Source organism: Gigantopelta aegis, chromosome 6, assembly GCF_016097555.1.
Source record: "Gigantopelta aegis isolate Gae_Host chromosome 6, Gae_host_genome, whole genome shotgun sequence".
In the NCBI taxonomy this organism is placed as follows: Eukaryota; Metazoa; Mollusca; class Gastropoda; order Neomphalida; family Peltospiridae; genus Gigantopelta; species Gigantopelta aegis.
The window spans coordinates 29,613,670-29,629,219 of record NC_054704.1 but is presented as its reverse complement, the minus strand read 5'-3'; the positions used below and the strand labels follow the sequence as shown (position 1 = coordinate 29,629,219).

General features: G+C 35.2%; 1 protein-coding gene across 1 annotated transcript in view; it reads right to left on the bottom strand.

Annotated features, from left to right (window-relative positions):
- LOC121376018 (receptor-type tyrosine-protein phosphatase kappa-like) overlaps positions 1-15,550 on the bottom strand; it is a 61,793-nt gene that overhangs the window by 18,040 nt on the left and 28,203 nt on the right. The window contains exons 2-8 of the mRNA XM_041503779.1: positions 7,602-7,733; positions 6,601-6,882; positions 5,215-5,352; positions 3,794-3,928; positions 1,945-2,082; positions 1,181-1,318; positions 85-222 (exon numbers count right to left, since the gene is read on the bottom strand). Of these exons, the coding sequence (XP_041359713.1) occupies positions 85-222; positions 1,181-1,318; positions 1,945-2,082; positions 3,794-3,928; positions 5,215-5,352; positions 6,601-6,882; positions 7,602-7,733 (1,101 nt within the window). The remainder of the gene's footprint in view (positions 1-84; positions 223-1,180; positions 1,319-1,944; positions 2,083-3,793; positions 3,929-5,214; positions 5,353-6,600; positions 6,883-7,601; positions 7,734-15,550) is intronic.

The following is a 15,550-nucleotide window of genomic DNA, read 5'->3' as shown; positions in this document are numbered from 1 at the left end:
GAATTCCAACACGGTCAATGTCCATACTAAATATCCATCTGCCAATGTCATACTAAAGTGCATTTTTACATTTTTAAAACTTACTTTCAACACATCTGTATCCGAAGTAACCCTCATCACACTCCTTCAGACACTGGCCGTTGGTGGTGAGACACGGAGTTCCCCCTTTACAGTGTCCGCACACTGCCGTGCAGTTCTCTCCATACGTCCCTTCTTGACACTCTGAAATGAGAACAAGACGACGACGTGTACTTGAAACAAGCATTCTGAGTGTACAAATATTCTTATCACCAAAGTTCAAAGTAGAAAGTTTGCTTTGTTTAACAACACCACTGGAGTACATTGATTAATTAATCATGTCAAACATTTGGTAATTCTCACTTGTAGTCATCAGAGGAAACCCGCTACATTTTTCCAAATGCAACAAGGGACTTTTTATATGCACTTTCCCGCAGACAGGAAAGCACATACCACAGCCTTTGTCCAGTTGTGGTGCACTGGTTGGAACAAGAAAAAAAAAATCAGCTGAATGGATCCACCGAGGTTGTTCGATCCTGTGACGCAATCACCTCAAGCAACTGAGCTAAATCACACAAAGTTTCAGCTCAATATATCTAAGGAATTGTGGAAATAAATTCATAAAATAATGTGGGATAGATGGTCGGAGTTAACTTATAGTCCCCTCCAGTTAAACTGGTAGTGGACTAATATCAAACAGTTGGTTCGGTTTCAACAGAAAATTAAAGTTTGTTTTGCACTAGAGAATATTGATTTATTAATCATTGGCTATTGGATGTCAAACATTTTGTCAATTAGTAGCAAGGGATCTTTTATATGCACCATCACAGAGATAGGGATAGGGTAGCACATATCATGGCCTTTGGTAAGCCAGTTGTTGTGCACTGGCAGGAGAGAGAAATAGCCCAATAGGCCCACTGATGGGGATCAATCCTATACAGGCCACACATCAAGCAAACGCTTTACCACTGGGCCACATCGCACCCTGATTTCAACAAATGCCATCCTGTAATATTTTTAGAACTGGCTTTTAACTTAAGCATAAAACAAAATTCAAGGAAATTCACTGCTCAAAAGGGGTGACTTTTAGCAAAAGAGGCCTACTGATATGTTCTGTCGGTCTCAGTATTAACTATGATCCAGTATTTGGGCTTTAAGTTACCTGTGTCACATTTATCTCCCTTGTAGCCTTGGTCACAGCCGGAGGTGCAAAACCCAGTGATGTGACTGCAGTCTGTTCCTGGGTGACACTGTCCACACAGATTGTCACAGTTCAAGCCATACCGCCCGGGTGGACATTCTGAAATCAATCAAACACATTTATTTAGTAAATACATATTTCAAAATATAAAAACAAAATGCCTTAAAAAAATAAAATGTACATGAAAAATACTGCAACACTATATCTTAGACAAGAACTAGTGTTACCAGTGTGATAGGTTGTTTCCTGTTCCAAACCATTGCCCTACAACTATGGAATATACCATCTTGGTGTTAAGAAAAGTGTCCTTACTGCTAACTGGAATAATGGATGTTTAATAACACACCAGTACAAAAACATACTTCGTTTATTGGGCAGGTTTACTCTAGAAAAACAAATTCATTAACCTCTGTAGTGGATGAAACAGTGTGTTTCTAACCTGGTTGGATCATAAGCATGCACTTTACAAAGCAGCATTAGCAAATATCACCTGGACCCCTCAAAACTGTTATCAGTTTGACGAATTTGGTAACAAAAAATCTGTTACAAACTTTAAATTTCTATTAGCCAAACAGCCACAGTGGTAGTAGACCTATAAAGGGCACATTTTTCAAATTAGATTTAACCAATAAATGTATTTGGCCACATTCAGCTTTAACTAACATTTTGCAATTTGAGGAACCACATCTTAAACCCTGAATGACGAATTTATGAATGGTACTAACTTTCTTTACAGTGTGTGTTTGTGTATCCCGGGGCACAACCACGGAAACAGTCTCCGAGTGTGGGTCGACACGGTTCTCCATCACGACAGTTGCCACACTCTTCCTGGCAGTTAGGTCCGAACGTTCCAAGAGCACAAGCTACAAAATAAGAAGAAGAAAACAGGGATGAATAATGAGAACTTTTACTATTTAATTGCTTATGATTTTCTTCTTCTTTTCGTTCACTCTAATCGTTACTGTTGAGTCATACATAGGTTGTTTTCCAACTTAAAAACAGTTTTCTTAAGGTGTTCTTTTTTCTCTGTTTTCTCTACCTTGTATTTCGTTTCACTTTTCTGTATGTAAGCTGACCACTGTAGCTTGGATGGAACCTTTCAAGGCTAGGGGGCCCAACACTGTACCTGCCTCGGGGTTCTCCATAGGGCGAGCACTATAGCTTGTTTTCTTTTGTGTTACAGTCATGATGTTGTGATTATGCGTATTGCTGTGACTGCCCACCTCAGATACCTGGATTTGTATCCAAAGTGTTCACACCTGTGCAACTTTGAGGCTCAGCAATTAAGACTTATGATTTTAAAAAAGAGCCAGTCTGTAATTATATTTCTGCCAGACATATTATGATGACTAGTTTTATATTTTATACAATAATTTTTGTTTTTAAATTAAGAGGACTGAATAATTGCTCCCCTAACTTAGATTATGATATTACCACAGTTACCACGTACACTGACCATTGATATTTAATCCTTCTGTAGTACTATTTTAAACAAATTTACACCACTCTTCTTGAACTATTCTCAGGGAAGTGATTGGAAGTCAGAATGACAGCTCCCCTTAAACCATGAGGTCTGTTGTTAATATATTTAATATTACAGTTCCTTTTTGCAGAACTCTCCTTTTAAGGGGAGCCATCATGAGGTCTGTCGTTAATATATTTAATATTACTGTTCCTTTTTGCAGAACTCTCCTTTTAAGGGGAGCCATCATGAGGTCTGTCGTTAATATATTTAATATTACTGTTCCTTTTTGCAGAACTCTCCTTTTAAGGGGAGCCATCATGAGGTCTGTCGTTAATATATTTAATATTACTGTTCCTTTTTGCAGAACTCTCCTTTTAAGGGGAGCCATCATGAGGTCTGTCGTTAATATATTTAATATTACTGTTCCTTTTTGCAGAACAAGAACTGAGGTCTCCTTCCTTTTTGCAGAACTTCCTTTTAAGGGGAGCCATCATGAGGTCTGTCGTTAAGGGGAGCCATCATGAGGTCTGTCGTTAATATATTTAATATTACTGTTCCTTTTTGCAGAACTCTCCTTTTAAGGGGAGCCATCATGAGGTCTGTCGTTAATATATTTAATATTACTGTTCCTTTTTGCAGAACTCTCCTTTTAAGGGGAGCCATCATGAGGTCTGTCGTTAATATATTTAATATTACAGTTCCTTTTTGCAGAACTCTCCTTTTAAGGGGAGCCATCATGAGGTCTGTCGTTAATATATTTAATATTACAGTTCCTTTTTGCAGAACTCTCCTTTTAAGGAGAGCCATCATGAGGTCTGTCGTTAATATATTTAATATTACTGTTCCTTTTTGCAGAACTCTCCTTTTAAGGGGAGCTATCATTCTGGCTCCCCATTACTCTCCTAAGACTAGTTTTAGGAGAATAATGTTCAGCTCCTTTAGCATGTGAATTTGTATAATATCAATATGTTAATATCTTAAATGTCTCCCCATGATCTAAGTTAGGGGAGCAATTAATCATGCCCATCAATTGTTGTTTTTTAACGACGAGGTCTGGTTTTGCATTTTGATATTTCAAGCCAAATTTTAGTCTAACAAAATAGACTTACGTGTATCACAGAAATCTCCACGGTGACCAGCCTGACAGCCTTGCACACAATGTCCAGTCTCCGGATCACATCTGTCATCAAGGCAGAATTCACACGTCTTAGAGCATCCAAGTCCATACTTTCCCACAGGACAAGCTGAAACAGAATACAACATTTACTAAAAATTACATTCACATGACTGTAGAAAAAGAGGTCCATGGTTGATTTTCAAAGATTAAAATATTGTTATATTATTTTTGTCCAAAATTTTAATTTTTTAATACCCCATGTTATTACAAAAGCAACCAAATAATGCATTAAAAAAGGGTTATTAATTGATGTCATTTATTTCTTGCAATTTGAGTATTTTTAAAACGGAGTTATAATAATCTTGAAATAAGAGACAAACCAGAAGCTACTGCCTGTCCTGTTGTGATGGATAGCTAGTATTACTGTTTTTGTGACTGGAAAGTATTTTTAGGGTCATACTAACAAATAAAAAATGAACGAACGGTTTACATTAAAGTTTGTTTCATTTAACAATCCCATTAGAGCCCACTGATCAATTAACCATTTTACAATTCTGACATACAGTCTCCGGTGGAACCATGCTACATTTTTATGTTAGCCAGCAAGGGATCTTTTATATGCACTTTCCGACAGACATAACAGCACGACTGCTGTCTTTGATAAGCCAGTTGGGGGGAGGGGGAGAGGGCACTGCTTTCTGTGAGGGAAACCAATAAATGATCCACTGAAGGGGTTTGATCTAATTGAGCTGGATCCCCTCCCTCCAGGATTCAACATGTCTATATCTGGTTAGCCCGACTCAATGCAAGGGTGGACCCAGGAAATATTTTAGGGTAAAAGGGCACATGGACCAACTCCCTCAAACAGGCACTTCAATGAATATTATAAATACTTTTTTCAAAAAGGAGGCACTTTAATGTTTTTATGTGGGACAGGTCCCCCTGGATCCCTCCCTTGGATCTGCGATTGCAATGAATGTTTTCAGATGGGACAGGTTTCCTTAGTCCCTTCTCAGTGTTTCTGCCAGAAAGAAATTTTTGGGTTATGGCACTATGGAATTGAATGCAATCAGTCATGGGGAGCCTTTCCCAGAAAGAAAATGGGTTACGTTTAGGGTTAGGGTTAAGAAAATCATACAGTAAAGATTAATTAATTTTGTCAAAAGGTTAATTTAAAAAGAAAATCTGTAAAAAATTTGGGTATGGCGCCATACCCATTTTACCCTCTGGCAGAAACCCTGCATGATGTTTTTTCTTGGATCCGCTACTACAACGCTAAATACTACAGTCAATGTTTTGAGGTGGAATAGATCTCCCCTTCCTTGGATCTGCCATTGAATGCCACAATTCATTTGTTTTAGGGGGAAAGGTCCCCCTGGTCTCCTCCCTTGCAATGCTAAGTCCTAGAATTACCTGTCTGACAGCTGAAGTCTGACCATCCCGGGGCACAGCCACTGCCACAGTTACCATAACGCTTGTCACACACCTCAGACTCATTTCTACAGTGACACTGCTGCGCACAGTTCACACCAAACATATAATCAGGGCACTCTGGGGAAAACAAACACACAAAAATTATATATTAAATAAAATTAATCATTCATCAATTAATTTTGTCAGTCTTCAGATAGATATTTAGTAAAACTAATAGTTACAAATTCATTTATTTTTCCTTTATTTCTTTGTTGCTTTGTTCATTTAATTAATATTTTTATACATATACCACATGTATTGTGATGAACTCGGGGTTTCTAGATTAGGTAGCTCCACTCCCACGGCTTGTGATATTCAATGTTGGACAAGTAAATAACTACTACTGCCATGCCCAATGGCTAGTGAAATGTTCTGGTCAAATGTTGCAGTTAAGTCTGTTTTGTAAATATGAATATCCTGCCCCCACCCCACACCCCCAATGTTAGTATTTTTTAAGCTCTTTAGGTGACATATCCGATTATTACTATTATTTAGTAAAATTGTATTAACTGAAAAGTAAAGTAGGGCTAGTGAATTTTTTATCGTGGCTAGTAACTTTTAAAAATCACTGATCATGGCTAGAAGCCCTACAAGTATAAACCATGTTTTATTGATCAATGTAGGACTTGGAGCTGCATGTAAAACTTTAACAAACTTTAATTGTAGAGGTAAAGCTAAAATTATCAGAAAAGTAATACCTACAGGTATATCTTGCATTTTTATTTTGCAAAGGTGAAATAGTGATTTCTGAATCAAAATCTTGAGAAGTTACAACATATAGCGAGCAGGGTTTTATTTCTAAAATATGACTTGATACCCATGGCTTTTACTTTGGGAATTTTAGTGTTATTAAAAACATTTGGGGAATTTTCAGTTTCATTTAAAAAACATCTTAGTAAGACTTGTTAGAATCGAAAAGACTAATACCATACATATATTTATATTTATTCAAATTAATATCCAGTAGTATGTATTGTTTTCAAAATAGGCCTTTATATAATAATAAAAAAATGAGAATTACTTACATTGATTGGGAATTTTTTACTCCAAATTGGGAATGAAAAACGGCATAGCTTTTGAGGAATGGTGGAGAATGGTGCTGATTATCATAGTTTAGAAACATAGGTGATAAAACCCTGGTTAGATTTATTTAATTACTGATTAATATTTGATTTATTTATTCATTCATTTTCTCATTCCTTCATTCAGTCTTCTGTTCATTCACATATTAACTAATTTATTAAAATATGCTCAATTGTTCAAATAGGCATTCATTAAAATCCATTCTTTTATCAGTAAGATATGTTCAAAATTTATGTGGCTTACGGCAAACACTTTTGGTAGCTGCTTTGAGAGCAGTGCAGGAAGCAAACGGTTTATCTCCACCTCGTGCTATGTAACACCATGGCATATTGCTGTACTTCCCGTTTTTCTCACGGGGATTACGACAGTAGTTTTCTGGAAATTTCTTATCTGGAAACATATCTGGTGTGTAACCTTTCTTCTGAACAAATTCATCAGACCATGGGATGCATACTTTGTTTCCCTTTGCTTTATTCCAGGTGCCAGTGTAGTTGACACCATGTAAATCGTATAAACATTGGTTTTCTGAAACATTAAAAAAAAGAGACAATAAACAGGGTTTAAATTAGATTACAAATTTTAATGATGGCATCATGCAGTAAATTTTGATTGAATTTGTTGCTAAGTAACGTTCAATCTGGCTTAGCCATGCTCACACAAAATGTAACAAAATAAAGTAAAACATCTAAGGTTTTTTTATATACACAGATATTTACCTCAAAATGTTACAAACTGTAAAAGTTCTTTCTGAATGATTTTCACAGCACTGTGAACATACATGTGCAAGCTTAAGTTATAGTTTTTAAGTTTAACTTTAACAAAATTAAAAATGATACCTTAATACCAAGATGCACATACATGTAGTTACATCTTATATTAATATTTAAATACTTATTGACTTGACGTGCAGTATCGTACATGTAGACTTGCATAGTAACTCACAGACACAGTTATGTGTGGTATCAATAATTAGATATCTAGCAAGGTGACAGAATGTACCATATTATTTAAACTGAGTGGTTATCAACAATTAGGTACTCCCTGAGCTGACATGATGTACCATATTGCGTAATACAAATATGTGTAGTATCAATAATTAGACACTTACTGAGCTGACAAGATGTACCGTATCATACAGACACACCGGTATGTGTGGTATCATAATTAGACACTTACTGAGCTGACACGATGTACCATATCATACAGACACACCGGTATGTGTGGTATCATAATTAGACACTTACTGAGTTGACACGATGTACCGTATCGAGGTGACCGGCACCCGGACTTGCAGCTCCCCGTCTGTGGATCACACGTACCATTCCGACATCGACACTTAAATCGACATCGCCACCCATACTTGTTCAGTGGACATGCTGCAATAAACAAACAACATTATTTGAATTATGTTCACGGTAGCAATTAGCATATAAAACAGTACACATATGTATATGTGATGAAAAACAATATATATGAACACTAAAAATTACCTTACTGTAATGCAAATGTTTTACAAATGAAAACAAAAGCACTACATGTAATTCATAAACAGTCAAAGAATCACCCATATGCATGATGGAGAACAGAATAGATATATAGATGTTTGAAAGACTTGTAAATGAATAATTATTATACATAAATTGTTATATTAATGTACATACAAAATCAACATCAGTGGGTGTTTATTGCATTAACACAGCATTTTATCAACATTACTTATTGTGGCATATTGAAAACAAAGATAGAAAAACAAATAAAATGTTCAGTTTCTTTTGTAGGGAAACAAGTGCAAGCAACAATTGTGCAAACATTTTCATACGCAATGTTTTTTGCTTCAAACACATTTTATTTTATTCCATTACACCCCCCTCTCTCCCCCCCACCCCCATACACATCATATTTTAATAATATCCAGTGAATTACCCATTGTATATCACAACTTATTATTCTATCATTAATGATTTATCAATCAATGACATTCTCTTTGGGGGTTGTTTTTTCTCTCTATTTTTAATATTAAATACTGAAGAAAGGGAGGGGAATGAGTCACATGTGCAATAAAGTATTTTCAAGGGCATCGGATACATGATTTTTCAGAGTGGCACTGGCCCATACCTCTATGGCAATAATGTAAGTTTGCCCTCACCAGTTGAAAGGCTGAATTAATAACTGCCTCCCACCCCAGCTGCTGGCATATTTCAATCCGTATAGATTTTTATATGGTGATTTAACAAAGGACAACTTAACACTGTTTGGAGGTAAAGAGCTTCATGACTGATGAGTCATAAGTGTACTTGATCACTGTTTGAGCGGACTACAGAGCATGGGAAGATGTCTTCCTGACAACAGGAATCATATAGCGATTCACTATCCCACGCATTCACACTCAAATTTCAATCTGTCATTCAGCAGATACTGTCTCCAACATTCCTAATTATGCACATCTCATACAAGACTACTATTACTGATGGAGCTGAAAACATAGCATGTATCTATATGGCTGTGTGTAATTACAGTCAAGGAAACAATGCTGCGTGTACCTCTAAAGACAGAAGATTGATACAGGTCGTTTTATACTACTGAAATAATGTTGAGCAAATTCGAATGCACTGAAAAACATGGAAATACATATTCTCCAACTCTCTAATTTTTTTCTTTAAATTTGTTTATCTCTCACTCCCCTTTCTTTTTTCTCACTCTTTTACCCTCCATCTTTCTCTCTTTATCTCTCTCCCAGTCTCTCTCTGTCTGTCTCTGCTGCACATGCATGCATGGCAATCTGTGTTATTTCCTCTATATATATGAATGTTGCAACATAATATAATTATGATAAAATAAAATAAAAATTTAAAAATGAAGTTAAATACCTAACACTAATACTGGTGATGTCAACAATTTAAAAGTGTATCAATATAGCAGTATGTCACATGATGTGATCTCAGAATAATTACATGGAAATTAGTATTTTATAGGATTTATGCATGCAGGACTTCTCTTTTGTTTTACAATTCGAATATATAATGCAGACTTAAAAGGGCGAAATATGGTCAATTAGAAACGAACTTAAGGTCAAATGACATGATTATGTATTATCAATGTTCACTTGATTTATTTACAATTCAGTTTTCTTCCAAGTGCTCATAGAATTTTCATCCAAAGGAACGAGAATATGAAATCAGAAGGTTGCCACAAGATTTCCAAACAAACACCGACATCATGCATACATTTATTACAGGTAAAAATATTTTCAGCCTCCAAACCAGCTTTTCCACTTTGGCAATCCAACCAGACATGATACTATGTTACATTCTCATTGGGCGTGTCACCACCTCATTAACCCATCCGCATGCACATGTGTACAATGGATCATTTGACATGTATTATCACTGGCAGACTGGCAGTCAGTGTAATGAAAGTCTGACATCCAGATCTCAAATTATTTTACATACATTGTGAAGTATACATCATTAAAAGTAGTACAGTACATGTACTTCTGTTAATCCACAGTCTACAGATTGGCAGATAATCATTTAAGGTGTTTGTTGCACTAGTACTGGTATAATTCATTGTTACATACACACATACACTGCATAAGCAGTTTCAAGAAGTACGTATTAAATATTTTACTTCCAATTACCAGTGTTAAATCTTACAACAAAGCACATGTCAAGTATTATATATAAACCTAAACTCGATATATTGTTTACATGTAACAGGTATTAATTATTATACTTAGTTACAATCACAATACATTAAGAATTAGTCTCGCCTGTTATAAACTTATTCCATGTTACTGACAGATGCATCCACAAATGTTCATCCCAATGCATGTTAAATAAATAATTTAAAAAATATATAAATGGAAAATAAAAGAAAGTAAGAAAAAAAAAGAAAAATAATAATAAACTTAAAAAAAAGTATATATACTTATTTGCATTTACGGTCTGCACAATTTGGCTTCTTAACCAGAAACCTAATAGTCTGTATCAGCATCCAGAATTCCATGTTGATATTAGTTTAGGACTTCAATAGACTGCATGTACAGCTGGTGCTATAAATCATATCAAATATTTCCATTTAACCAGTGATTAACACCTGTTTCAGGCACACTGTTTCAAATTTTTAGCAATAAGCAGTTTCACAGATATTAAAGGGGTGAGGTGGGGTAGGGGAAGAGAGATATGTTTTGTATTTATTAATACATAATATGATAATAGAAGTCTGCCACTCCCACCCTGTACATCTATGTATGTATATATGCGTCTGCTTTTGAAACAGTATACAGGATATGACAAGTAGTCTATGGGCCAGACCCATCAAATTTGAGTTATTGCTACAATCTGGACTGATTAAACTTCAATATTTTGTTCATGAAGCTGAACATCTCAGTGATATATTCCGATATAATTTTGACCTAAATTTTCCAGGTCAAATAAAGGTCACCATTTGTGAATATATTTATGTTGCTAATCACACATATGAGTGCCACTTTAATTCCTTCCACCAATATAGCTTACACATATGTTAGTGCTGTATAATTTATTTACTGAAAATTGCAGTTGTCATTATTGTACAATTTAATGTTTGTAATTAGGAGAGGGCCTGATAAGATGGGTAGCTTGTGTCCAATTCTTTTGTATGGTACATATACTGAACAAAATAAGAAACTTCCGCTAACTTTGCTTGAACATAACTTGATGAAAACAAACCGGGGGAATAATTGTTATATATGCATTTAAAGAGTGTTCCATGATGCATCGTTTGGTGCAAAAATCATGGCCATAGGTTAACAGAAACTGGGAGAAAGTTTGACCAAGTGTGGCTGGGGTTAAAAAAAACAAAAAAACACTTACTAACGGGTATGACCACCTCTAGAATTGACCACTGAAGTGCATCGCAGGTGCATAGAATTGACTAAAAGGTTGATTTCTGCCTCTGGAATATTGTTCCATTCCTGAATGAGCATTTGACGAAGTTCGTTGACGTTAGCGGGTGGGTTGGGACGACACCTCAATCGTCTGTCCAGACTATCCCAGACATGCTCGATGGGGTTGAGATCAGGAATTTTAGCGGCCCAGTCATCAATGAAATCAATGTTATTTGTCTTAAGAAAATTTACAGTGTTTCTAGCTGTATGAGAGGTGGCATTATTATGCTGACAAATCGAGATGTTGGCGTTGTTATGGAACAGAGGAATGACGTGATGAGCGAGAATGTCATCGCGGTAACGTTGAGCATTTAAATTGCCATCAATGACGACTAGTGATGAACGATAACCATGGGCAATGACACAACCCCACCCCCGAAACGATATCGTTCAAGAACACAACAGTCAGCATAGCGTTCATTTCTCCTACGGTAGACGCGCACCCTGCCATCACCACGTTGTAAAGAAAATGTGGATTCATCTGAAAAAAGAACGGTATTCCAGCGTCGCCGTATCCAACGAGTGTGTACACGTGCCCAATTAAGACGATTTAGACAATGACGTTGTGTTAAAACGCATCCAACGTAAAGACGCTGTGCATGTAAACCGTTCTCCCGCAGACAATTACGAACAGTTTGCCCACTGATTCGGTTATTATGAAGCCCAGGTGTGTTAGCAGCAGTTGCAGTAGCAGTGGCAGTTTGGAATCGATTGCGCAAATGTGTGTTCATGATATAGCGGTCTTGACCACGCGTTGTAACACGCGGACGTCCACGACGTGGCAAGTCGTTGGTGCTTCCTGTCGTTCGAAATCTTATGCGAAGATTCTGTATCACTCGACTAGAACTCCCAACATGCCTTGCAACGTCTTCTGTCGACATGCCAGGATTAAGCATGCCAATCGCCCGTTCGCGAAAATGATTGGGTATTCTTGGCATACTAAAAATGCTATAATGTAAAAAACGTTAATTTTTTTACAAATTTTGAAGCATTTTCGTTCACTTGACAACAATGTCAGTAAGACAAGTAAAACAAATTGACCGAATACTACAAATCGGAAGTTTCTTTTTTTGTTCAGTATATATACAGTATACACAGTATATACATTATATGCAATAAAATAGGTTTTCACTTAATCAACAAAAATAAAAATAAACCAGTTGATAAGAACACTGCAATATTCAACATACATGAGTGATCAATTTAAAGACATCTGTTTGACAAAGCCACACCATAAAGTGAAATTAACACTACTGAAACTGACTGTTGTATGTCATAGAAGTTAACTGCAAGTGGAGGCACCATAAATATATTTGAGTTCAAATGATGTTTAAATTTCTTTTAAAATTGTCTTCTTTTTTTAAAAGATATGTAAGAAATAAATACAACACAAGTGTTGGTCAGATACAAATTAACTTAAAAACTGGTTTTAAAATGTATATAATCTCATTTTTGTCTGTTAAGATACATTTTTAACAACTCATTGTAAGGTAACTGATAATAACCACTCATAATTGCTGTATTAATCTTGGTTGACAACTTGTAAATCTATTAAAATACAAAATGTATAAAGTACATGTATGAATGGCCAACAGAATCTACAGTATAATAATATATAACAGTATGTCAATACCTGTACAGATAATTACATTCATGAGTTAGTCGAAAAACAATTCTTAAAACAGGTTTCATAAACACTAAAGACAAAATACAACAAACAAAAAAGAAAGAAAAGAAAGTACAATTTATTACCCAGCGGTCACTCATAACAGGGAAAATATTTTCCATATTTTCTCAGCAAGAAATATTCTGCATTGGTCTAACGAACAATACTATTGGACAATTTGACACTTACAAGCCAATGACCTTGTCAGTATTAAATATGATGTCATCACGATTTGACAGACACAAAATGACACCATGTAGTTTAAAGAGTGTGCGTTTACAGCCCTCTGTTTTTTGTGTTACATTTATAACAAAATGTCATTTTAATGCATTTCTTTATAGATTTTGTAGCAAAATAAAAAGACCTTTTGTTTTTGAAAATGATCTATGAATATGATTAAATTACAAAGCTACAGCAATTCTCAGAACAGTGCATAAAGTGGTTTACATCATTTCTATACATGTTGGCCTTCGTACATAAGCGACACAAATAAAGGCTTTTAAAGAAAAAATAGCTGAGGTAATAAATAGAATAACAAACTTGGTACCAGTTTTTATCAAATTTATGTCCCTAGTGAAATAATTTTCACTTGTCGCTTGCTAAAGCTCATGACAACTGAAAATTATTTCACTCGGAACATAAATTTGATAATAACTGGTAACTCGTTTATTATCCTCTATCTATGCCTATTTTAAACATGCATATGTAACCAGTAATGCATAGTCTATAAATATCACTTTCTATATGCATTTTTGCATGGATGGCGACAGCAGGTTTCCTCTCTCAATATCTGTGTGGTCCTTAACCATATGTCTGATGCCATATAACCGTAAATAAAATGTGTTGAGTGCGTCATTAGATAAAACATTTCCTTCCTTCCTCTGCATGGATTATGTCTGCATATACCTGTATAAAGAATCAAATAAACCCACATGTATTTGCCCAGTCTTCGTGATCTTTATGGACTATGTATTATGAATTATGTACATTACCGGCACATGTAGATACGGATGTACATGTACAGTATTACCTGCTGCACCAGATAAGCCTTTTTAAAAGTCTGAATGTAATTTAGCTTTTGTGTGAAAATGTCCAAATACATGTTATTTAGCCTTTGTGTAAAAAAAAAAAAGAAGAAAAGAAAACCACAGAAGGATTTTATAGCCCACAGCTGCAGAGGAGATAAATTTCAATGTTTTGAAACATTCAATAAACAAGAAATTAAGTAAGTTACGGCAATAATGGATGGAGAATATTTGTTTATACCCGGTACATGTAGATAAATGCTGATCCTTAGAACATACTGTCCAGTTATTCCTTGTACTAACTGTGCCAGTAAATACCGAGAATCATGTTCTTCTATCCCCCCCCCCACCCCACTTTTCTTTCCAGAGTCAAACATACAGCAAGGTTTCTGCCAGAAGATACGAAGGGTGAAATTATGTACCTTAAAATGTTGGTAATGGATACATTTATATAATTTTAGATAGATTGTAGTCAGAGATCTGCTGTTTAAATTTTGTTAAATAACATGTAATGTAGTGTCAGTTTCAAAATATTTTTAAAGTCATAACCACCCAGTTGTGGTACTTACGATCAATTTTTAATTTTATTACATACTCAAATTATTTTCTGGAAGAAAGTCTGTTCATTACCAAATGTTTGACATCAAACAGCCAATGATTAATAAATCAGTGTGCTCTAGTGGTGTCGTTAAACAAAACAAAGTTTAAAGCAATGTCAGAATATATGCTCACGTTATGTGTGCTTCAATTTGAATTTCAAAACAGATTTCCTTGATTAACACATTAAAAAATTATATACTTAACTTAATTAAGTTAATGTACATGTAAATTAATTTTTCACACCTGCACTCAGACCGATACTGCTACAGTGTGAGGCAAAGACACTTGTCTGTAAATATGTGCACGTGTCTTCTATCGTACATGTACACATAAAATTAAGAGAAGCTTATCTAAATGTCAGGATGCTGATTTAAAGGTCAAGATATTTATCGCCAGGAAAGTCATCCCACAAACTATTTGTACATCCATTCGGAAGTGTACACAGTTTACACTGGATACACACCTGATTTAACTCAAAGAGTTTAGCACTATAACAGCATATAACATGTAATTTGGTGTAAGCCGACTTATTCTTATTATAACATATTTATCCAGCAATCACTGTATATATAGGTCACATGACATAAGCCAGACTCAACTAGAGTATTTCAGAGTAGATTTTCAATAAATATACTTTTTAAATCATTTGTTGAAGTACAGTAAATACAAATAACTTTTAGTTTTGCAATAACAATACACAACTTGTATATTTATTTATTTATGAATTAAGAGTTTAGAAATGCTTTTTTAATGTGACAGAATGTAGCTAGCTTCCTACAAATAATGACATCATGTAGCCTGGCTAGATTGACAATACTCGATTTGCGTACACAAAAATGGAATAAATAATGATTTTACGAATATTCCTGTAGGATTGCAGGATAAAAGAAATAACTGGTTACTGCCATTCTAACCTTCGCAGGATAAAGCCGGTATCTTAAGACAGTAACAAGTTATTCCCTATATATACTGGTA